The following is a 25,740-nucleotide window of genomic DNA, read 5'->3' as shown; positions in this document are numbered from 1 at the left end:
TAGATCTAACTACCAGCTTATAAGAAATACATCCTCATAGGGATATAATCAACAAAACCAGAGTATAGAACATTCTACAGACCTACAGAAATTACTGTTCCTCAACAAATAAATTGCATAAACAAGGAAAGAGGGACAGGGAACCTATAGATTAAAAGAGATATAAGAGACAAATCAACCAAATGCAATATAGAGATTGGATCTTGATTTGAACAAACCAACTGTAAAAAAAAAAAATTATGAGAAAATCAAGGATAATCAAAACTTTGCCGGGATATTAGACGGTGTTATGGAAACATTATAAATTTGGGAGGTGCAATGATATTTGTGTGGCTACGGCTTTAAAAGTCCTTATTTTTTTAAATACAGACTGAAACATTTAGAATAAAATAATGTTGATATCTGGGACTTGCTTCAAAATAATTCAGCAGGAGTGGAAGTAAGGATGAGGAGTGGAGGGGTAGAGAGGAAACAGAAGTTGCCCTGTGTTGATAATTATTGAGGAACAGAAGATCAGAACGTGGGGGTTAATTACACTATTTTCTCTACTTTTGTATATTATTTCCATAATAAATTTTTTACAAATAAATGCCTGTTTCAAATGCTTACCTCTACACTGGACTTATATTTTTAAGGCACCAATCAAAACTTATTCCTTTTTTGTCTATTACAAATATATTTTCATTTACCTCCTAAACTGTATGATTTCAGCTCTCCTCTAACTCATGAGGAAGGTTCTCATTTATTTTAAGTCATATTTACTTACTTGTAGTGATTTTTTCATTTACTTTATTTTATTTTATTGATTTAGTGATTTAGTGATTTTAATTATTGAAATGCATATTCCGTGGTATAAGCTCCAGTGGTTCATCACCTTGGGATAAATGCAGGTACCCCCTACTTTGACAATCAAAGCCCATCATAATCAAGCTCCACCCTATATGTCAGATAAACTGTTTCAAAAAAATAGAAGAGAGGAAACACTTCCCAACCCATCTTATGAGGCCAGTATTGCCCTGATACCAAAACCAAAGACATCACACAGAAAAGAAAGCTACAGACCAATATCCATATTCAATGATCACAAAAGTTCTCGGCAAAATACTAGTAAATTGAATCTAGCAACATATAAAAAGAATTGTACACTTAAATATGGCAAATTTTGTGATATATACTTTACCACAATAAAAAAAATAGTAAAATAATAAAAAGAATTATATACCATGACCAAATGGCATTTATCTCAGCAATGCAAGAACTATTTCACATCAGAAAATCAACTAATGTAACACACTGTATCAATAGAATGAAAAGAAAAAGTCACATGATCATCTCAGTAGATGCAGGATAAGCATTTGACAAAATCCAAATTAATGGAACCTTAGATCAAGAGTACCTGTTCTAAGACACTTCTCCAAAGAAGATATACAGATGGCCAATAGGCACGTGAAAAGATGTTCAACATCACTAATCATCAGGGAAATGCAAATCAAAACAACACTAAGATACCACCTCACGCCCGTTAGAATGGCTATAATCACCAACACAAAAAACAACAAGTGTTGGAGAGGATGTGGAGAAACAGGAACCCTCATACACAGCTGGTGGGAATGCAAACTGGTGCAGCCTCTATGGAAAATGGTATGGAGATTCCTCAAAGACTTAAAAATAGAGATGCCCTATGACCCAGCCATCCCATTACTGGGAATCTATCCAACGAACCTGAAATCAACAATCCAAAGAGGCTTATGCACCCCTATGTTCATTGCAGCATTATTCACCATAGCCAAGAAGTGGAAGCAACCTAAGAGTCCCTCGACTGACGATTGGATTAAGAAAATGTGGTATATATATCAAATGGAATACTACTCAGCCATAAAAAAAGACAAAATCGTCCCATTTGCAACAACATGGATGGGCCTGGAACGTATTATGTTAAGTGAAATAAGCCAGAAAGAGAAAGACAAACACTGTATGATCTCACTCATATGTGGAATATAAACCAACACATGGACAGAGAAAACTGTACTGTGATTACCAGGGGCAGTGGGGGTGGCGGGTGGGGGGTGGGCACAAGGGGTGAAGGGAGTCATATATATGGTGACGGACAAACAAAAATGCACAACCCAAAATTTCACAATGTTAAAAACATTGTGAAACAATGTTTCACATTGAAAATGTGAAAAAACGATGTTTTTATTAAAACATCAATAAAAAAAATAAAAAAAAGAATACTTGTTCTAGAAGGTCTCTAAACATAGGAGATGACAAGCAATAGTGAAGAAAGACTTTAGGGCTAGAAGGTGGATGGATCTCAGGGGTCGCTACTGGGAAAAAATGTTTTCTTGAATCTATTGGAAACAGTCTTCTTGAATCTGCCTTGATCATGAACAATGACAGCATGAATGACTTATCCGAGATCTAAGAGGAGTGTAGAGTGTACACGCTTAAAGGGTGGAAAGTGTGTGTATTCCTTCTTTGCCATAGGCATAATTATTCACCTGCTAGGTGGTCAATGTGGTGGTCTAGTGGTTAAGATTCAATGATCTCATCATCACTGCCTGGGTTTGTTTTCTGGTCAGGGAACCACACCACCCGCCTGTCAGTTGTCATACTGTGGTGGCTGCATGTTGCTGTGATGCTGAAAGCTATGCCACCGGTATTTCAAATACCAGCAGGGTCACCCATGTTGGACAGATTTCAGCAGAGCTTCCACACTAAGACAGACTAGGAAGAAGGACCTGGCCACCCACTTCCCAAAAACTGGCCATGAAACCCCTGTGAACAGCAGCAGAGCATTGTCTGATATAGCACCAGAAGGTGAGCGGATCGTGCAAAAAGACCAGGCAGGGTTCTACTCCTCCGTACGCAGGGTCACTAGGAGTCAGAATTGACTCGACAGCACTAACACCAGAAAGGTGGTCAGTGAGTATTTTTGTAGTACCATTATTAAAGAGACTTTGAATGGATTAGAAGTTTAGGGCAAGTCCTTTAGACTTAGATTTAACACTAGCTGTGCGATCATAGGCGAGTTATTCAAACTTTAAGCCTCAGGATTGTTTTGTTTTGTTTTTTTCATCTCAAAAATTAAGATTCCAACACTATAAGACGAGAATTTAAAAAGATAATACCTGTTAACTATTAAGCACAGTGCCTCAACATTAGCATGATTATTTTCCTGACCTATTAATGGCTTGTGAAGCCCAGAGTTCCCTTGGAGATCTGAATTATTCCAGGAAAAAAAGAACTTGGAAATAAAACAACTTCAGCTCCCTAAACCAAATTCCTGAAGATAACTCTGCTTTTTAAATCAAAGCTAACCATTCCTACCACAATGCAAGTTCTTTTTTTCCTGAAATAATTCAGATCTCCAAGGGAACTCTGGGTTTCACAAACCATTAATAGGTCGGGAAAATAATCATGCATTGATGGCTCTAATTCTTCACTTCTAGTAACCAAGCTCTTTGCCACCTGACTTTGCAGTTTCTTCCATCAAAATGAGCAGTACACTTCTCCATCCTTTGATTCTGAGTTCAGCCATATGATTTGCTTTGGCAAAAGGGATGTCAGAAGACATGACACAAGAAGAGGTTTACAAAACCACTGTGTGACCGGGCTGGTTCTGCTCTGCTTTAGCCATGAAAAGATATGCCCAGGCTAGCTTACTGGTCCTACAAGGTGGGTAGGTAGAGCAGAACCAAGTCACTCTAGCCAATCCCACCTAAGATCAGCCAACCCCCCAACAGATTCCCAGATGCCTGAGTGAGATCCTTAGCTGAGATCAGCAGACACCCAATTGAGTCCAGCCCAGACTGGCTAAACTTCACAGACATGAGAAATGAATGTGTATTGTTGTTGTTGACCATGAGGATCTGTGCCTGTTTGTTACACAGCAATTCTCCGACAATGGCTAACTCATATGTCTATCCATATTCATCTGACCCTTATGAGATGAGAGATCTCTGCAGATACCCCTACTTCCACAGCTGGTCCTGTTTTGGGAGTTTGAGCTTCCCATGGGATCATTGGAAGGGAAAAGGGTCAGAGACCATAACTACAAATCCAACCCACCTTTTCTCTTTGGGAGGGATCCTTATTCAGAAGCCATTCCAATGCCAGGCTAGTGACATCCCTGAGGACACTGAGGGCCAAAAAATGAAATGTGGTAGGAACAGAGAGGAACCAAGGTAATTTCCAGCTGCAGAGTATCTGAAGTTAAAGTAAGAGATTAGAGAATGGAACCAACAGTGGTAGCACCAGGATATCCCCCTACATCAGCATGTGATTCACCAAGTACAAGGTTAAACAGATAACCAAGACTCTCCTGTCAGCTATCAAGAACATACAGAGCACAGAGCCCCAGCACCTTCGTTTTGGTCTTCTGTAAGCTACACATCTGGCTCCCTAAAGAAGGAGGACTTATTTGCATCCAAAACTAACTCTACAATGTAGAAGATGGTTGTTTCATCAGAAGCAGATTTTTTTTTTTTTTTGTGAGGAAGATCAGCCCTGAGCTCACATCCATGCTAATCCTCCTCTTTTTTTTTTGCTGAGGAAGACCGGCTCTGAGCTAACATCTATTGCCAATCCTCCTCCTTTTTTTTTTCCCCCAAAGCCCCAGTGGATAGTTGTATGTCATAGTTGCACATCCTTCTAGTTGCTGTATGTGGGACGCCGCCTTAGCATGGCCAGAGAAGCGGTGCGGCGGTGCGCGCCCGGATCCGAACCTCGGCCACCAGTATCGGAGCACGCACGCTTAACCGCTAAGCCACGGGGCCGGCCCTAGAAGCAGATTTTATGTCTGTGACAATGTAAGGATTTAATTTAACTCAACAAATATTTTTTAAGCATTTTATGCTGGATACTGGAGTAATCTCCAAAGATGTGGAGGTGATAAGAACCAGATCTGCCATCATATTCCAGGTTTAAGATATGGTCCTCCTCAAGAAGTAGGCAAATGCATAAATAACAACAATAGAAGTGGACACAAGATGGGTACAATGAAATACTACTAGAAGACAGGAGCAGTTATGGGACCGTGACAACACAAGGAAGCTGAAAAAGGAAGCGGTTTTGTAGGGGAACATAATGATTTTGGTTTGGAACCTATTCTGTTTATGGCCTGTAGGGCCTCTGCTTGTCTTATATGTATGTATATCAGCTCCATCTTTCCCCTATTCCCCCTTCTGCTTCAATCTTGCCACCAAATTTAAATCTCTCTTGAAGAAAAGAAACAATAACTTGGTCTTTTTTGATCTCCCCCACAAACCAAGCAAAATGCCTTATCCATAAAAGATGTTTAATGGATATTTATTGAGTGAATGAATAAATGCATATTCAAACATTCTTGGGCTGAGGTTTTACCTTTGCCTCTTGGAGTTCCTCAGAGCAAAGTGGGGTGGGATAGGAGACTAGAGGTTGGAAAGGGAGATTTGTGGGGACAACAAACAGACAGATGTAAAACATAAGAAAGAAGAGTTGGCAGAACCTAAAAATAAGTTGCCTTTGGGAAAGCAAGGAGAGAGAGTGAAGATGGCTAGGTGATCTACTTGGTGTGCAGATAGCAAATGTAGTTTTATATTTAAAGGGTATGAAAGTTTAACCCTGCGTAACACACAATTATATTGCTCCTAACATCACGTTAAATAAAAGTCTCCTCCAGTGTGTTTGTACTGTCTCTGATGATTTGGCCTTACACAGTCTTTTTACTGTGTTAGATGGCATCTGTTTTTGCTATCAAACCAGAGACTTTCTGCTAAGTCATCTTGAAGTCCAGCTTAACTTGCACAACATGTTGTTTCGTAATTAAATTAAAATTGCAGGATGTTTTGGATTAGAGGAATCTTTCTTCAGCCAGACCTGAGGTTAGTAAGAGTTTGACTTGTCTGGGATAGAATTCCCTCATCCAAAACACCCAGAACACTTCATTGGATTAATTTGCAACTCACTGGGAGATTTTTGGTCCAATTTGCTACAGATTTTCTTTCTGTTTCCATTTCTCTTTTCAATTCAGGTCAATATGCATTTATTCAGCTCTCTTATTGAAAATGATATGAAAAGTATTACTGAGTCCAAAGAATAAAGAAAATGGCAGATAAAATGCAAGGAAAGGAAGAAAAGTAATGAGTGAATAAATAAGTTCATTCATGAATAAAGAATTTATTCATGAATAAATAAATTCATTCATCCAACAAATGAACTTACAGAGCCCTTATTTTTACCATGCACTGAATTGGGTAAGTGCTGAGCAATATAGAAAGAAATATAAGCCGCTGCTTCTGTTCTCCAGAAGTTTAGAATTTGTTTTATTTTTCATAAAAAATTTTATATTGGACAGTTTAGATTCAATTTATATTGGTGTTTTAATCCAATCAAAAACTCCACCATGAAAGAAATAACCATGAACAATTTCCTTGCACCTTTAAGAAGATGTTGAACATCCTATGTGGAAAAAGGCTAACAAAATCACATTGTACCACTGGATAGGATATGTGTGTTTTGGTTAGATTGAGTCTCATGGCCACTAGCCAGTAAGCCACAGGAAGAGAATTTTTAAAATATTTTTTTCCATTAGGAGCTGTAGGAAATAATCCTTAGCACAGTATATCAAGTATGTGTTTTTCTTTGAGCATTGCCCTGAGCCTATGTAGCTTTAAAACGAATTATCTTTAGCAAGAATGAATTGACAAGTAGGACCATATGTTCCTATAGTTCTGAAACATATTGAGAAAATTTCCATTTAATCCATTAATGCCCCAACCTTGGCTCCTTATTCGTCAAACTATAGTTCTTCCAGATTCACTGAAACAAAGTATGAGAAGCAACAGAAATGCCATGATGGTGTGTTACTGAAGAGGTTAAGGGAGATGCGGCTGGTGAACATTCATACAGAAAGGATGATTATTACATATATGGCAGCTTTTGAGGGCTGTTCCCCACTGCCCCCATGTCTTAGTCAGTTTGGGCAGTTATAGCAAAGTACTGTAGACAGAGAGGCTTATAAAACAGGAGAAATTTTTCTCTCACGGTTCTGAAGGCTGGAAATGTGAGATCAGGGTGCCAGCATGGTCAGGTCTGTGAGAGCCGTCTTCGGGTGGCAAGCTTCTCGTTGTATCTTCACATGGTGGAGAGCAAAGAGCTCTCTGGGGTCTCTTTTATAAGGGCACTAATCCCATGCATGAGGGCTCTGCCCTCACGACTTAATCGCCTCTCAAAGGTCTCACCTCCTAATATCATCATATTGGGGGCTAGGATTTCAACATGTGAATTTTGCGAGGGGCATGAATAATTCAGTCCGTTGCACCCTCCACCATTTCCTCCCGCTCTCACTAGAACCCAAGCATAACGGCAAGGACTTTGTCTTGTTTTCTGTTGTGTCTCAATGCCCAGAACAATGACTACTACAGAGGGGGGAGGGCTCAATAAATACGTATAAAATGAATAAATTAATATTTCTCCCACACTGGATAAAAGAAATGTTGCCTCTAGTGCTAAAAATCAAAGAAAGAGAATTTCCTTGCTTCATCAACAACTCTTGTGATCCCCGACTTCTCTAATGTGCTCCATCCATCCACCCATCCGTCCATCCATCTGTCCATCCAGCATCATGCACTGAATCTTCCTTGTTTTGCTGGTACTTTGCTACTTGCTGGAGTTATAAAGATGAAAAGGGTGAGATATGAGCTCTCAAAGAGCACGCCATCTCAGTTCTAAGAGAGGATTCTGAGGAAAGGTAAGAAGAGAGGGGAACTGATCCCAAACATGAAAAATAAAACCAGCAGAGTTTCTGGAGAGGGAGAAATTAGAGAGAACAATAGTGAGTGAGGCAAATTGTGACTGGACAAAGGTCAACTGTCCATCATAGAAAAGATCAAGGAATGGGGAGGTCTAATTATATGCCCTCACTTCCAGGAGTCCAGGACTACCAGTAAGACTGAATTCCAAGCTATAAGAAGCTTATATAATAGGAGAAACGATACAAATGTGCTGGTGATAGTGAGACACAAAGTAGTGTGAAGTCAGAGCCATAGGAAAAGTCTAATAACCTATCAGGTAGATTCACAGGAGGAAACATTCTCTCTCCCTTCCATATTGTCATATCATGTCTGATATGTGTAAGATGCTGTGGGGAAAACAAGACAATCAGAGGTTGGAACCCGTCCTCCTAGACCTGTGGTCTAGCAGGGGACAGAGTGTACATTCATCCGTAACCCGTGGCGTGCTGAGCCTGACTTGCCCTGGCTCATACTAGCTCTCAAGAGCCAATTGCTAAATTTTCAGGAATTTTGCATGCCAGTTTTTAAACACAGCCATTAAAGAATAAAGTATGTAAACTTACAATTAAATAAATTATTTTGAAAACAAAGGTAATATATACTCAAAACTCATCACTTCCTAAATCATTATCTATGCTTTTGAGGTTTTTAGGTCTATTATGTCCCTATAATTGTGTGCTTCTGTGCATATCTTCCCAACTCTGCATTCCGTGACATCACATTGGTAGCTTGAATTTGCCATGATAGGAGTATTTACACCATTTACACCACAGAAATAGGAAATGCTACAAATCAAGACTTAGTTCACTGTTTTTATTTTCTAGATTTAAGAAAATGGTGGGGACTATGTTAAAAATGCAGATTAAACTTCAAAGTGTGTCATGTCTGTAGCCAGTACATTGTAAATAGCACCAAAAAACTGAGGAAATATTCCTCCAATATTCAAAACTATTATCCAACACAGCAAAGAAGTCGCTCATGTCATTGGCTGCCAAGCATGAAGACCAACATCCCTCTTCATTGTATTTCTTTCACGTGAGTTTCTCTATATCAGCCAACAATCACGTCAGAATTACACTTGCTCATCATTTACAGCCATTAGCTGGCCATGGATACAAAAATTCACAAAAGTCAATGAAAGCATTCTTTGAGAATCAATTGGCTACATAAAATTTGTGATAAAGAACATTGTACATCTTGGGGCTGGCCCAGTGGCGCAAGCAATTAAGTGTGCGTGCTCCACTGCGGCAGCCCAGGGTTCACAGGTTTAGATCCCAGGTGCGAACGGACGCACCACTTGTCAAGCCATGCTGTGGTGGCATCCCATATAAAGCAGAGGAAGATGGGCACAGATGTTAGCCCAGGGCCAATCTTCCTCAGCAAAAAAAAAAAAGAGAGAGAGAGAAGGATTGGCATCAGATATTAGCTCAGGGCTGATCTTCCTCACACACAAAAAAAGAATATTGTACATATTATTATTTGTAAATTGTGTGTTATATATTTATATCGGTAAAATTTATCATAAACCTATGTATATGTATTTAGCTATGTGTACATATGCATATGTGTGTATGTATCTATATCTTTATATTTATATCTATATTTATACACCCACTTTTTTGAGAGCACTTGTTGTTAGCATTTACAAACACACCCTTGTCCAAAACCAAAAACCAGGGTGGAGAGTAGTGAGTGCCACAAGAGAGTGTCATGGGGTCATGAAAGCTGGTGGGGGGGGGGGGAGCAGATTTCCCAGGAGGTGGGGATGCTATCACAGGCTACACGGAGAGGAGGAGAACCAGTTGAGAACCAAGGCAGAAGAAATCAAGGGAACCATTTCCTTGGAAGCCCCTGGCTTTGCTTGTCCAACTGGTCCCTGGGGGGAGTAGGGAGGTGGCTTTCTAATAATAATGAGGGCAATGCCTGCCTAAGGTCACTGTGGTCTATTTCCTGGGAGCCAGATTGGGACACAGGCTCTGAGAACCACAAAAGGATGTATAAGAAGATAGAATGAGCCCAGACACCGCCAAAGCCTCCAGAAATGGGAATATTCATCTCCTTCTGTTGGCTCCAGGGTCTGGGCAGTGCAAAGCAAACTATGGAGAGAATAGGAAAGTCCCACTAGCAGAAAAAATCAATTAGCCAGGGATTTCTGTAAAAGGACATTTTTTTCCTAACGGACTTGTAGGCTTGGAATTCAAACTTTATTGTGAAAGGGATGGAATTTGGCACCATATCTGTCCCAAAATATCCTTTTGCATTTAAAAATCACACACTGCATGTAGAGTTGGACAGCATCTTCACCCTCAATATCTATTCAGAATCACAAATTTTCACTAGAGTCAAGTTTTCTGAAAGGTGGTAGGGACCTGACGTCATCCTCCGCATCCCCTTTCATCCTTCCATCACACACCACCCGTTCTACTACCATCTCCGCTGAACCTCTAAGATGAGGCCAGAGTGTAGAAAAGACAACAGTTTCCTTCCAGCTCTGCGATCAACCCCATAAAAGGGTGGGGAGAGCGGGAGGAGCCTGGATCAGTGATCCAGTCTTAGCATCAGCCCTCTTTAAATATTTGGAGAGCAGTGCAGGGTCCTGGCCCAATGTGGCACCAACACTAAAACGTATCCTGATTTGGTCATCCTGGCTGTGGCTGTATTTTGTGGGAAACACCTACCCACAGGTGTATTGAAATTGTTACCAGTCTTGGGACCCTTGGGACAAGTCTATCTGCAGTTAACATAGGGAGGAGGGAGAGAATCTGGTGCAGAGCTGTCAGAGGCCAGCGTAATGGAATATGACCTTGAGGGAGAAATGACAACATTGGAGTTCTAAGTGGGAAGAGCTTGTGCACAGCAATGTTGGGAGACGTATGCCTAGGGCCTTTTCTAGAAGCTATGTTTGCATAGAAAACATAGTTTTTACTCTCCTTGTGTGTTTATTTAGAGGAAAGACTGATGGGGTTTGAGGAAGCGTGGTGGTGGTGGTAAGACCAGAGTCTGAGTTCTCCCCCAAAGATAATAGCAGGTAGGAGATGAGGAGGTAGTTTCAAGCATTGCTAGGGCAGCTCAGAAATATTTAGGGCGAGGGCCCTTGGAGAAGTCTGGAGTTTCCACCTGGATTCCATTTGAATTGGGCATAAATGTAAAGATGATAGCATTTGTTCCTACAGGCTGGTGTAGTGTAAGGCATAACTTTTGCACACGGGAAAAATAAAATAGAAAGTATGAGATACAAAAGAGGTTAAAAAGCAAAAAAAAAAAAAAATGCATGCTGATTAAGGGAAGAATCAAGATTTATAAACAGGAAGAGAAGACTTGTCAATTAAGTTAATAATAAAAGATAATTACAAATATTTTGAGAAGCTAAGGAAGTGCAGTTGAGTTGTGGGGGCGGGGTGTGTGGTCAGGGAACAGGGTAACTAAGAGAAAATCCTGATGGGGAAAAAAATTGAGGAAGGAAATAACTTATTGTTGGAAAATGGTTTCCACTCCTCATCTCAACCATTTGAGTTAAAATAAAGTAAGAGACATGAAACAACAACTATTTCCAAAGCAATCACCCTCAGACATGTTTTGCAATATAGATAACCCAAATGGCACCAGGCTATCTCGAGAAGGTTACGACTTGCAATTTCATCTGTTTCCAGTGAATGGCACTTTATGTTTACCTTGCACTTTTTACTGAGTTGCTCATAACATGCAGAAACTTGAACGCTCACAGAAATGGCCCTGCAGTCCAGCCACTCTTCAGAATCCAGAAGATGAGGGGCAGGAGAGGTCTTTTTCCTGCTGACTGTGGTGATGCATCGCTGGAAGATTTATGGACAAGACCAACAGCCACATCCATATCTCAAAGTCACTAATTACCAAGAGAAGGACTCAGCCCAGAAGCACTCAGAGTATAGAAAGTCCTTGGAGAGTGAGTCTGTCGGAATAATCAGACCCATTTTATCACATTCTGATTTCTCAGCTGCCCCTTTCCGATATAGGCTGTTTTCTATTGCTCAGAGGGAGCATTATGAATGGTGCCTGAGATTTTTCATAATGTTAACATCTGAATGCAAGGACCAGACGTGACCTTAGAGTGAAAGCACACAAGACCAGGGAGGAGGCTAGGGGTCAAGGAAATGTCCCAAATTTCAAAACGATACATTTCAGAAATTGCCATGAAAGCTTAGTAGCAATTCCCAGATAAATTCTAGAATAGATAATTAAAGAGATGGTTTTAGAGCTCTTACTAAAGAAAGAAGCTTCCATTGGGAGCCAGCATGATTCTGTAAGAGCAAGAAACGCCGTATTAGACACTTTCTCTTTTGATAAGTTTACTAGGATGCTTTACAATTTCTATCATGCTATGCTTTTGGACAAGAAGGAGAGATGTGGGCCTAGTGACCATCCAGATAAACTCTGTAATGGCACCAAGGATGGTGACCCAGGCCCTGTGGTCCTGCCCTTGCTCCCATTCATTCAACTCAACAAAAGTTCACTAATTCAACATACACCTATAGAGCATGGATTTTATGCAGGGCACTCTTCTACGCAAGGGATAGAAAGAAACTGTTCAATTCCTGTCTGCACGGAGTTTAGAATCTAATGGAGGGAAAGGACAAGGGCACAAGCACCCACAATACAAGCCTGAGAAACAAAATCACAAAAGGAGAAGCACCAAGTGCCCTGGGGGTGGATGGAGACGGAGGTCCCTTCTGGTTAGAAGATGAAGGAGGCTTTGCATGGGAGATGGTGTTTGAGGTGGAGGTTGCAGGAAGAGAGATGGAAGGGGACGAAGAAAGGCATTTGCCCATACGGTGTGAGCGAGCACAGGCAGGCTAGGGAAAAGGGTAAGCACAGAGTCCAGTTGGATTGAAGCAGGACTAGAAAGGAAAGTCAGGACCGTTGTCCTCTCACTGGGAATCAGCCCTGGGGAGGCCGTGATGGGGAGGCAATCGAGGGTCTGGGTTCAGGCGTCACACAGTCTGGCATTTGAATCCTGCCACAGCCACCACCTTAGCCATTAGGTTGAGCAAGTTACGTAACTTCTCTAAGTTCTCGTTCCCACACCTATAGAATGGGCATGATTATACCTAACTCAGAGGGTCACTCTGGAGAGTAAATGAGACTACATGTGAAGGGGGGCCTGGCACGGAGAAAGTGCTCTCTAAACGCTACTCAATAAAGCCCAGAATGAAACTGGAGGAAGCTCTGCCTTTGCAAGTTTGATCTGGCAGTTGGATAGCCTTGATTAGAGCAGGCAGAAGAGCAGAAAATGTCTTTCTAATATTTAATCACAATCTAGTTTAGCAAGGAGAGCCTGGAGGCTAAGCCCAGGTGGGCTGTGGGCTAAGCCAGAGACAAGGCAAACCTCCCATCACGGAGAAGGGGAGGGCAGGGCAGGCAGAGTCTGCAGGATTTGGCAATTGACCAATGTGGGGTCAGCAGATGGGGAAAGGCAAGGAGGAGAAATACACGCTGCAATCCTTCCTGATTTGGAAATCTGGGGGTAGGGTGGGGAATGGGTGGGAGATGTCTTCACCTCTTCAGGAGAAATCCTACAGAGACCACAGGGAATATGCTGCAAGTTTTTAGGTGACGCTAAACTGGGAGATTAGCTAGTACAAAGATGACAAAATCAGGATTCAAAGCAGTCTTGAAAGGCTAGAATTGTGGGTTGGAGCAAACAGCAGCAATAATAGCTAACTCACATATTAACTCATTTAATAGTTCTCATAAGGGAGATGCTATTATTATCCTCATTTTACAGACAAGGAAACTGAAACCCAGAGAGATTTAGTAATTAGACCAAGGTCACCCAGCAAGTAATGGCAGACCTGAGATTTGAGCAGAAAGTCAGGTCTCAAGGTCTGCAGTCAGGAAGGAAGGAAGGAAGGAAACTGATCATTATGGAGTATGTATAATGTGCCAGACCCCAAATTTCACCCAAAGAAATATTTAGGAAGCTGGAAGGCCTGGAAGGAGGTAAGATGATTTCGAATATGTCCTGGTAGACCAAGATGATGATGTGAGGGAAGGTTACTTCTACTCCATAGGCCTGTGAGAGGCATTTGAGGAGAAGGCAGGAAGCTAACCCCTGCTCCAATATGAATCACTTACTATGGAGCTGTGAGCAGCAGTCTTCAAGTGTTTCTGTTCAGTGGATCCACATTTCTAACTGTCTGTGAAAATCTTGGTCTCTAGGTGTGTCTTCGGACTCTGATGACTATTGTGTGTGATATGTGTGAGGTGTCTGCATCGTGGGTGGTATGTGTGTGTGTGTTTGTGTAGTTAGGTGTGGAACCTGCATGGTTGTATATGGGTCTATGGGTGTCTATGTATGCGTGTGCATGAGTGTGTGCAATTGTATGGCAAGCGGTTGTATATGTGTGTATCTGTAGCCTGAAAGGTGAATTTGAGTCTGTGTGTGTGTGTGTGTGTGTGTGTGTGTGTGTGTGTGATGTGTAGAGGTGTCCGCATGGTGAGAGTTTGTGTGGATCTGTGGTTAGCTGTAGAAGCAGCTGTCTGTGTGCATGCATGTGCCCTCGTGGTATGAGCACTCTAGTGTGAATTTGTTTTATAGTTCTAGGTGGAACTAGAGCAAAAGCTGAATGGCTTATCACCCTGGGCAAAGGCAGACGTCACACCCCACCCCCACCGCCACTCCCAGTAGGAATTAATAAAGGCACAGGAAACTGAAACAGAAAAAGCTCGGCAAAGCAGAGGCTACATTATTGCACCCCCAAAAACCTGGGGGGCCCCTACAGGACAGTGTTGGAGCCACAGCTGGAATAGGAAGTTTCCTAGAGGGGTCACTATCTTCTCTCAGACTCAAAACCTGCCCAGTACGGACGTGAATCTGGGATAGAGGGAGTCACTAGGATAACATGGTTATTTTCCCAGATGATATAAATGGATTCCAGATAATTCTATAATAGCATCTGCTGGCTCGTCTTTGTGAGTCCGTCTCCTTCCAAGGCCACAACTGACTGCATTCCTATTTGTCAGCTAAGAAGTGGATGTGATTCCTGCTTCACTCCTTCCTACCCCCTTCTCCTTTCCCTCAAATTGTCACAGCTTGGAGACCTACTCCAATAGTCCTCCCCGGGGCACAGGGTGGGAGAAAAGTACGTTCTGGTGAGGCAGCAGAAACAAGAGGCAGAGGGAATGGGTTAGCCAGCAGGCAGATCAGTCGAGTCCACAGCTTAGAGTTCAGAGCCTGCACTGGGACAGGGCTGAGTGGCCAGGCAGGCTGGAATTAGGGGGTAGGCCCGTCACAAGACACATCTACTGCCTGGAACCCAGACACCAGCCGCCAGAACAAAGTGAGAGGTGTGAGGTCAAGGTTTAAACAGGAGAGGGGGCATCAGCTGACCTCCAGGAACTGGGAGGCTGAGCAAAGCAGTAAGAGCCAGGGCACGGGGCCAAGGGAGGGTGTCCACCACTACAGCAGAGAATCAGCTTAGTGGGGACATCTATAGGAGTCCTGCAGAGCAGGCCCAAATCCCCAGAGATGACTGGATCCAGGGGTGCTAGTGGAGTAAATGAGAACATCGGGCTGCGGTAAGATAGGGAGGAAACCGTCTTCCATTTCCCCCTGCCCATCTCACCAAAAGCCCACATTTTGGTTCTGGAGAAAATCAGTCTCCTGATAGGGTGACTGGTCTGGTTTTTATGCATGGACATATTTGGTGCATACAAACCAAAAGTATTGATCCAAAGAAATTCAGTTAAAGGCCAGACTTGTCTCTTCCCCGGATTTAGAGCTAAGATACCACTTAGCTCTATGCCTGGATTTAGAAGGAGTCATTCCTTCTATCACTCAACGCCAAAATCATTTTGGGACCTATATACTGTAAATATAAGTTAATAAAAACATTAGACTGTGGATCTAACAATAGAAACTCAAAACTTCTTACTTACTGAAAAAGTATGCAAGAACCGCTAATTCATGCCTCCACACTTAATAGTATGCCTTTTTCAAACTTGTTTTTGTGAGGAAGATCAGCCCTGAGCTAACATCCATGCTAATCCTCCTCTTTTTGCTGAGGAAGACCCGCTCTGAGCTAACATCTATTGCCAATCCTCCTCCTTTTTTTTTTCCCCCAAAGCCCCAGTAGATAGTTGTATGTCATAGTTGCACATCCTTCTAGTTGCTGTATGTGGGACGCGGCCTCAGCATGGCCGGAGAAGTGGTGCATCGGTGCGCACCCGGGATCAGGCCCTGGCCGCCAGCAGCGGAGTTCGCGCACTTAACCGCTAAGCCACGGGGCCGGCCCTGGCTTGTTCAAACTTTTAAAGGATAGAAGCTATCTGTTGGTGTTAGGAACACCCCTGGCAAGGATTAGGTGGCATATCCCTTGGGTTTGCTTAGAACCCTTTAAGATATGCAGTATGAACCATACAGTTTGGCGGGGGGGGCGGGTATTACCATCCTAATTCTGATATTCTTATGCTATTAATGGCACTTAAGATTGCGTTAATCCTTATAGCTGCTACATTTTCCTGTTGGTTTCTATTAAACATCTAAAAAGGACGTTTAAAAAAATCAAATTGTTTAACTATTCTCTCTTGTTCTGTACAGTTGATTTTTTAAAGCCAAACATTAAGTTAAGATCTGATTGCTTGAAATCTTGGGTATATGTTGGTAAACACTGTTCTAGGAGAAGGAACGGAGCTTGTGTTGGGACCTGCTCTGCAACCAGCCTTCTCTTTGCCCATCAAGTCTCCAGGCAGGAATCTTCAGAGGCATCCTTGACTCCTCTCATCCTTAATGAGTCACCAAATTACTAAATCTTATCAGTTCTGCCTCTAAATATCTTCCTGTCTGTTCCTCCTGCTGTCCTCGTGGTTCAGGTTCTAACATGAAATACTGCAGGGTCTTTGTAAAATGCAAGTCCCATCAGGTAGTCTCTGCTCAAAATGTTTCAATAGCTTTCCAGCTCCTCCAAGACAAAGTCTAAGTCCCCTCACAGAGCTTAAAGGTCCCCTTACAAGTTCCCCTTTTTCTACATTTGCAGCCCAATCTCTAACACCCCCCTGCACATCTTATGTTTCAGCCACTCCAGTATGCTTACTGTTCCCTGATAGGCTTGGCTCCCTTCTGCTCTGAGGCCTTTGCTTGCACGTGCCAGGCATTGCTCTAAACGCTGTACACAGACTAACTCACTGAATCCTCACTGACACTCTCTGGAGTAGATAGTGTCATTCCCATTTCACAGATAGGGGAGCTCGTATGTCAAGCATTTTGCCCAGGGGCATGCAGTTAACAAGTTGTAGAGCAAGCTGAGTCCCGTAGCCTGAAGTGCCCTCCTTTGCTTTCTCCTTGGCAAACTTCTACCCATCTTTCAAGATAGTTTAAGCACTAACTCTTCTGGGAAGTCTGCCTACCCCCTGAACTTGCCCACCAGATAGTACTTTTATCATTCTGGGCTAATTGTTTGCTAAATGATGGTCTCTCTCTCAGCAGTACGGCCACTGAAGACAGGCCTACGCCCTATTCCTAGCTGAGTCCCCAGAACGTACATTCTGTGCCAGGAATCTAATGAATGCTTTGATGAAGGGATTCATTAATGAATAAATCAATTCACCATTTACAGGGTTCCTTTTCTAGTTGTAATATAGTGCATAGCAATTTGCCAAATTGTCAACCTTGGTAATCAATTTTTCCTGTAATGCATACAAAAATCTGGCCAAAGCTTAATTGCAGACCAGCTGTTTTCTGAAAATCAGCTCGATTATCTCAAGTTCATTTAAGAGCAATATAGCTTTCCAAAGTGCTCTAGAATTACCTAAAAATGCACAGTGGCAGGATTTTTTTTATAATTTTTTTTAAATTTATTTTTTTCCCCCAAAGCCCCAGTAGATAGTTGTATGTCATAGCTGCACATCCTTCTAGTTGCTGTATGTGGGACGCGGCCTCAGCATGGCCAGAGAAGCAGTGCATTGGTGCACGCCGGGATCCGAACCCAGGCTGCCAGCAGCAGAGCACGTGCACTTAACCGCTAAGCCATGGGGCCGGCCCAGGAAGTTTTAAAATTACTAATCCCAGCATCCTGTTTGCTCAGAAGACGTCCTTTGCGTTTATCTCCTTTAGGATGAGACTTATGCTAAGAGTCAGAAATGGAATCTGTGCAGAGGAGACTCAATAGAGCTGACTGGTCACACGTATGACCAGATAGGTAATGGTCAGAGAGAAAAGCTATGAACCCTGAGAAAAATAAACCTGAGCCTTTTCTGCACAAAATATTCACCAGGAGAAAACAAATACTAAAAATCAGATAAGCACGTGAAGCCTGAAAGGAGAGGTGGAATAGCACAGCACTTGCCTTGCTCTCCTACTTATGCAAACAGGACCAAAGGATCAGGTGTCCTTACTGTCTTAACTACATTTTCCTATTTTCTGCATTCTCAATGCTCTGGCATCTAGGGCCTAGATGTGACAGATGGGGGTGAGGGGAGACTGCCCTCCCAGGACTAGCCAATTCTTAGAGATAACAAAGTACACATTTCATAGGCTGTTGTGAGTAACTGATTTGATGTGAAGCAATTGATTTGATATGAAGTAATTGATCTGATGTGTTCTCTTTTCGGTCAACCTGGTGTTTCTCTTTCTGGTTGATTTGTGTCATTTCTCTTCAGCCGATGTGGGTGTTTTCTCTTTCCAGTCGGGCTGATGTTTTTTCCCTCTTAATATTTGACCTATTTGGATCTGTTTGCAGACTGTCACCTTTACTATCCTCTATATAATAAAATATACCTTCAGTCCATTTGTTTGGAGTGGAAAGTGTCTTTTACGTCTCCGATCGAATCCCCGAACCTCTCATAACATAGGCAAATCAACAAATCCAAAGCCCACACCCCCAAGTGCCTCCTTTATCAAGCTCTCACATCAAGCCAATATTCCTCTGCCCTAATCAACTCGGGACCAGGTACTTGAGACCAGGTACTCAAGACAGCCCCTACACCCCGAAACCCGCTGAAATTATTCAAACCAGCCAATCCTGAACCTGCTTAGCCTGGTTACCCTGCCTTGTCCATTTCTTCTCATGAAAACCACAATAAAGGCCCCTGCCCATGCTTTCCTCTCACCCCTTCTGCCTCCTGATTGACCCTGGTGCCTCCCCATGTGGCCCTGCGTGGTGAGCCATTCTCCTGCTTCTAGGGATCTGTGAATATGAAAACTTCTTCCTTCATGACAGCATTTCATGTCTACTTGTCTTACTATCCCCGATTAAAACAAATTCCAGGTACATTTTAAAACACATACTTAGTCTATTTCATGTAACAGGATTCTTTTCCTTGATCTTCCCACAAATTTTTGAAGTAGGTAACTAGATATCCTCATTGTCATCATCACCCTACAGATAAGAAAGGGAAACAGTGAATTTGAGTGACTTATCCAAGGTCACACAAAAAAATAGTGGCAGAGCTGGGACTTAAACACAGGATTTGGGGTGAGTACAAAATGCTGAACATTTCCCCAAAAGATCTATAGACGACCATACAAAGTTATAAATACATTCCCCTGTGAACCTTTGTGTCTGTAAAATGGGGACTATAGAATACTGTCTTTTGGATAAATACAATAATGTATGTGACAGCATTTTGCAAAATATGAATATGATTCAAATCAACATATTAAACTGTCATGAATCTTTTTCCAGTCTTCAGGGTGCGGAATATTCGAGTAAACCTTTGTCCTTTTTTGGCTGCCCAGCATATAAACACATCCTTGGTTTGGTGAAGCTCCACCTCCCTTTTCTTCCTTCTTCCAGCAGATGCAACATGTGACTGACACAACAAACAGGCCCACCTCTGCGGTGCAAACCTGACTTCTAAATGCAGCGTGGTCTTGCCATATGAGGTATAACAAATCCTAAGCATGAACTCTAGTCCAATGAGCACAATATCCTTCACATCATTATAAATATGACATAGGACGTGCAACAAGGGATCAGAGGCATTCTTCTATCAAGTTTTGGATTCCAGGAAGCAGCTACTGCAGTCCTGGCTGGAAACAAATAGATGGAGCCAAAGTCATGGTCATCTTCCTACAGTTGAGATGTGACCTCTTAAGGCATTGAAAGAAGTATTCATGGCAATGATTGCTACCCTTTATGGTGAGCATCTCTGGGTCTGGCATTGTATGAGGCACTTTGCCTATGTTATCTTGCTTAACCACCACTTAACAAGTAAGAAAACTGAAGCACAGGGAGATTAAGACCCTTTGTTAGTAAATGATGAGTCCATCAGACTCGAAGTCCGAACGAACTCTAAACAGGATTTCTCAAACTTTTAATGTGCATAGGAGACACTAGAGATGTTGTTAAAATGCAGATTCTGATTCCATAGGTCTGTGGTGGGGCCTGAGATTCTGCATTTCTAGCAAGCATCCAAAGAATGTAGATGCTGCTGGTCTGAGGACCCACTTCAAGAAGCAAGCCTCTAAGTCATTATGCTTCTTGAAAAGTGCTTCTTGAATCTCATAATAAAAAACACTCATGGATTTTCTATTTGTTCCAAGCACTTCCCTAGGGCCTCTCTCTTTGCCAGAGCTTGGTGACATAAGAAGTGATTCCCGGGCTGGCCCCATGGCTTAGTGGTAAAGTGCGCGCGCTCCGCTGCTGGCAGCCCAGGTTCTGATCCCGGGCTCCCACCGACGCACCGCTTCTCCAGTCATGCTGAGGCCGCGTCCCACATGCAGCTACTAGAAGGATGTGAAACTATGACATACAACTATCTACTGGGGCTTTGGGGGGAAAATAAATAAAATTAAAAAAAAAAAAACAAGTGATTCCCTCTGCATATATTAAATGCTATGATTTAACTCAGTGAATGATTTCTTCTTCCATTTGTTCAATCCACAAACCTTTAATGAGTGCCCGCTAGGAGCCAGCCAGAGGGGTGAGTACCGAGTATCCCAGGATAAATAACATAAAGTTCTGGCCTCCAAAAGAGGAGCTACTGATGGAGATAAGCTGTCCTGAAAATCTCTGATGCTTCCAGGAAAGAACACCCTGCAGCATACTGACTTGAGACTCCAAGTCCACTCATGGGCTTTTATGGCTCCAGGACCATCTTTACCACCACAAGTCATAGGCACATTTCAGCATTGTGCGTTCCAATTCTCTTGGCACAAAGAAAATTTTATTGTAACTCATCCTGTCCAGACTCTACTGTGAAAATACAGTTCACCTATTATGGGTCATCGACTGTGTCAGTACACACATAAAATTATGCCATTTTTTTGTTGGGACAAGAACGTTGAACGTTTCTTAGGCTTATTTTTGGGGTAAGAACTGCCAAAGACAAAACTTGAGTTTTTCAATGTGCTTTTAAGAAACTTTATATGCATTTGGAATACAGCAAGAAAATAAGTCTAAAATTAAAATTAACCTTAGGTTTATTTAATGAAATTAAGTCTCAGAAAGCAGAGTCAGAATCCTAGCAAATGGAAACCTCTCCTGAGATTAAAAGTAAGTGCCTTCATGGGCCAGCCCTGTGGCTCAGTGGTTAAGTGTGCGCGCTCCGATGCTGGCGGCCCGGGTTTGGATCCCGGGCGCACACCGAGGCACCGCTTCTCCGGCCATGCTGAGGCTGTGTCCCACATACAGCAACTAGAAGGATGTGCATCTATGACATACAACTATCTACTGGGGCTTTGGGGGAAAAATAAATAAATAAATAAAATTAAAAAAAAAAAGTAAATGCCTTCCAAGGATGTAGAAATCTATCAAACACATTTTGAAGCATCTAAATCATTAAAGTCAATTTTCTCTCATTGACAGAGTAATTCGTTTTCATTTCTTTATTACTGTTGTCTGAGATTTATTTACTATTGTTATTTAATCATGGACTAAGTACACATTTCAACTAGCAAGAAATCTGAATTATGACATCAGATGGCTCCCAGCTGTTCCCTATGTGTGAATGAACACCCACAGAAAATCCCTTTTTTCTAGTAAATGCCATTCCTTTACCCCACTCTTATGGCATGACTGATAAGGAATGGGGAGACAGAGGTGAAGGAGTTGGGAAGTGAGGAGAGAAGAAGGGTCACACTCCAACAGGCAGCCAGCATCATTTGACTGCCAGCTTCCAGAATACTGTTGGTTTCCTTCCACTGAAATCCTGGCACCTTTGCTTGGATCATATGGTCATTTGAGGTCATTTAAACCTATTTCTACCAAGATGCAGATAAGATTCTGAACAGTCAGGAAAATAGGAAGCCGAGATAATAGGTAAGGGGAGATTAAAAGAAGAAGGTAAATCCTGTGAGCAATTATATTAGAGGAGCCTTTACAGCTATAATTCTTTGGTGAACTTCTACCGCAAAGTAGTGAAATATTGTGAAGCTCTTGAATTGAACTTCAGGTTGAAAGAGGCTTGAAGGGACTCTTGGAGCCCAGCTCTCTCAGTTTGTTGAGGGGGAAATCTACGAATGAGGCCCAGAGAGTTTCATTGCCAAAGTCAAGGTCTTGGAGCTAGTTAATAAAAGAGTCGGAACTTGAAACTCAGTCTGCTGAACTGCAATCCAGTGATCTTCCTTTTTGTTGCCTGAGTACGTCTTAAATCACTCTTCAATTTGCAATGCTCCAGCCTTCCTCCAAGAATACAATTTTGCCCTCGTCAGGAACTACCGTGGGTCATTGATTGTGTCAGTGTGCATAGAAAATTATGCCATTTTTTGTTCTCATCATTACTCATTATTTTGTTCATTCACTCATTTTGCGAATATATATCCAGAGCTTGTGCCAGGAGCACAAGGAGAACATAACAGATGAGATCCCTATCCTCAAGGTGACCACAGTTTAGCTGCAATCCCTCCTTGTTGCACAGTTTAACTTTCACAGTTAAAACATCCCTATTAACACTGACATGAGAGAAAAGCAAAACAAGAAACATAGCCTACAGTGGATATTATATCTACATAGTAGTGCTTTTGAAATTGTGTCAAGAAGCTTCCAGGTGGCGACGAAGATTGAATTACAAATGTCCCTATAGTGTTTTCCTGAAATTTATTCCACAGAACTATAGTCGAAGGGGCCTGTATTTTTCACAATAACTGTAAATTATAAAGTTATATGGCTATCTTGGGGCGTTTAAGAGGGTTAGCAACAGGAAAGTATGACTCTAGAAATGAAGTTATGTAACTAGCAAGGGGGAAAAAAAAGCCTGGCAGCTTAAAAAGGTTTTCTGTTTTTCTTTCTTAGAGGAGGCTTAACATGGCCTAAGTCTAAGATTTGTCTCCAACTGACAATGTAGGCTTAAATAGTTCATGAATTTAAAATGCGATATAACCGTTTTCATTCTTCAACGTCTTCTGAGTTCTTTTCTCAATTTGGAACTGTTGTGATGTTTGAGAGCCTATTGGCATAGAAAGCTTTCCCAACACCCCCATTGTTATGTTTTCTAAAAGGAAGATGGAAAGGAAAAGCAGCCAGCATCGTCAGCAATGATTCCATGTGAATAAGGAAATCCAAATTTGTGAGTCCCCATTTCCTTTGGAAATATGAATCAGTGTTCCTGATGTTGAAAACAGATTTCTGCAGTAACCTGTATCTTTTATAAAGATTTTAATTCAGGATGAAGAAAGTGGAGAGATTATGTTAATTTTACACATTCTAATCCAAGCATTGTCCATGGACAAGATTTTTCAAATTACCTCTTACGTGCAGGGTACACAGCAGATATAGAATACATTACTTTTACTACTGAGAAGCAAAATCAAGAGGATAAAATTTTAAGGGTAGGTGATTATTTATACCATCATCAACACTATTTAGTAACAAAATTTCCAACTCCATGTTTTCCAAAGTTCATTTGGGGAAGTGGCTGTTGAAGTCATATAGAAATCTACCATGGTTCTTTATCCTACACTGGAGCTAAGGCTGAATGCCTACTTTTTATAATACCTGGGTTTTGTTAAGGAATATAGAATGAAGGGTAATAAGACAAAATATTTTGTTAAAAAGATGAACCCAGTAAAGAACAAAGAAATAGACTTACCCGCATGCCATATCTTTTACTTGCTGCCCAAGGTGGGAGTGGGCCAAGAGGGGGTCATGGAGAAGGAACAACCACCAGAGGTGTGCAGAATGACAGTAGTGTCCCCACAGCACTCTTCTCCTCTTTAAATTTTCCCTTGTGCCTAGGGAAACCTTCCACAGTGGAAGGAGCTATTTTGAAATAACCCGAAATAAATGTAGAAGTTGGGACTGAAAACATGCATAGCATTGATTCCTCAAGAGAGTCCACATCTTTTGAGGGCCTAACTGGGGTATCCAAGCTTGAACATTTCTGCTGATTGTCATTAGAAATCTCCTGGCTTTAACTAATTATTCTCTCTCTATCCTTTGACACGCACTGTGGACTAATGACGTGAATACTTGACAGAAAATCCCATAAAAGATGATGCTTTAGTAACTTCCTAGTTAAAATTTTATTTCATTGTCTTTATTGGGGCCAAGGTGCAGTTTTGCCATTTTATTGTGAAAAGCGTATATTTTATAAAATACCAGGGGCAATTTTTAACGTCATAAACCCACAACTTGTGGCAGATTTGTAAACATATCAAATAGGCAGAAAGCAGAGGCAGATAGTGATTCTTCTAATGACATACAAGCAAACAGCAAATAATTGTTTACTTGGAGGTATCCTGAGGTATGAAAATGGCTTTAAAAAAGAAATTTCCCTCTTTAAGGTACATGTACTTGTAATAGAGTTTTAATATGCAGAACAATGAAATCTTGCCTACATATATATTTTTAATAAATCTGAGTTTAAATAAAGGATAGTTTATGGGTATTTTCTTTCACTTAACTACTTTTTAAATTTTTCTTGCTCTGCTAATTTATCACTAAACATGATTTTAAAAAATATGGAAACCTCTCTAAAAACAGCATTCCCTCTGCTCTCAATGCTGTCCATCTTGCCATATGCTTCTATTATTCTGAATACATGTATGAATATATATACATATATGTGTGTGTGTATATATTTTATACTCAGACGACCTAAGGAAGCACAGGAATTTAGGATAGAGTATGATTTACCCACAACATATATATGTAAGATTCCTCCATGATGCAGGGCAAATTGAAACTAGCTTTTAAAACAAGCCAGTCACTTTCACTCTTTCCTCGGGAGTCTATTATTCACATTAGGTATTTCTGAAAGATCCATAAAGTTATTCTTAACTTCCTTTTGCCATATATAATACACGATTTAATTCTTTCAGCCAATGTTCATACACCCCATCCATCCTAGGCAAATCTTGGCTCTCTAAGCACTCAGTCTTTACAGATTGAAGAGCCGACTGTATACAGCTTCGTCAGCATAGTGAGGGGAAAAGTCACATTTTACTCCCACCCCAAACAAAGCTATTATATTTACCTTCTACTTTGAAGATAGTAAAGTGCGGTCTGCAATGGAAGGAACCCAACGCAGTACCTGCGCAGTTCATCCACAGACCCTGGTAAACCCAAGTGGCGGTTATCACCGATGATGCTCTGGTGGTTACTTTCCACTCATTGGATGTGGTCGCAGCAACGAGAGCTCCAAACCCTCCGACGCCAAACACCAGAGCTGAGATCTGGGCCCTGGACATGTCGCTCAGCCTCCTCCAGTGACACTGTCCGGACAGAACGCTTTGGTGGTCTAGGCATGCAGCAGACAAACAACACTCGGACAAGTGTCACAGCAAGTTAATGTGGGTATGTGACATTATTCCTTCTCCGGATGGCCTGAGGAAGTAACGGAACTTAGGATAAAGGCTGATTTACCGATGGCATTTTAAAGAGAGCCTAAGATGATCATTCTAATTTCCTACATGGATATTTACTAAAATTTCGTAGATGGATTTTAAAGGTTTTGATTTCGCAGATTTTTTTCCTGGCACCATAGTTAATGCTTAATTTTCTGTTAGCCTGAAGCTTAACGAACCATGAGACTACCAGATATTACAAAGTAC

General features: G+C 41.6%; 1 protein-coding gene across 1 annotated transcript in view; it reads right to left on the bottom strand.

The window, feature by feature from the left end:
- Positions 1-25,377, bottom strand: part of CLDN10 (claudin 10) — a 100,329-nt gene extending 74,952 nt beyond the window's left edge. The window contains exon 1 of the mRNA XM_058548385.1: positions 25,164-25,377. Within this exon, the coding sequence (XP_058404368.1) occupies positions 25,164-25,377 (214 nt within the window). The remainder of the gene's footprint in view (positions 1-25,163) is intronic.
- Between the last annotated feature and the right edge of the window lie 363 nt (positions 25,378-25,740).

The sequence above is a fragment of the Diceros bicornis genome, chromosome 9 (genome assembly GCF_020826845.1).
Source record: "Diceros bicornis minor isolate mBicDic1 chromosome 9, mDicBic1.mat.cur, whole genome shotgun sequence".
NCBI lineage: Eukaryota > Metazoa > Chordata > Mammalia > Perissodactyla > Rhinocerotidae > Diceros > Diceros bicornis.
Note: the sequence above shows the minus strand (reverse complement) of the source record. Positions and strands in the feature narration are given on the sequence as shown.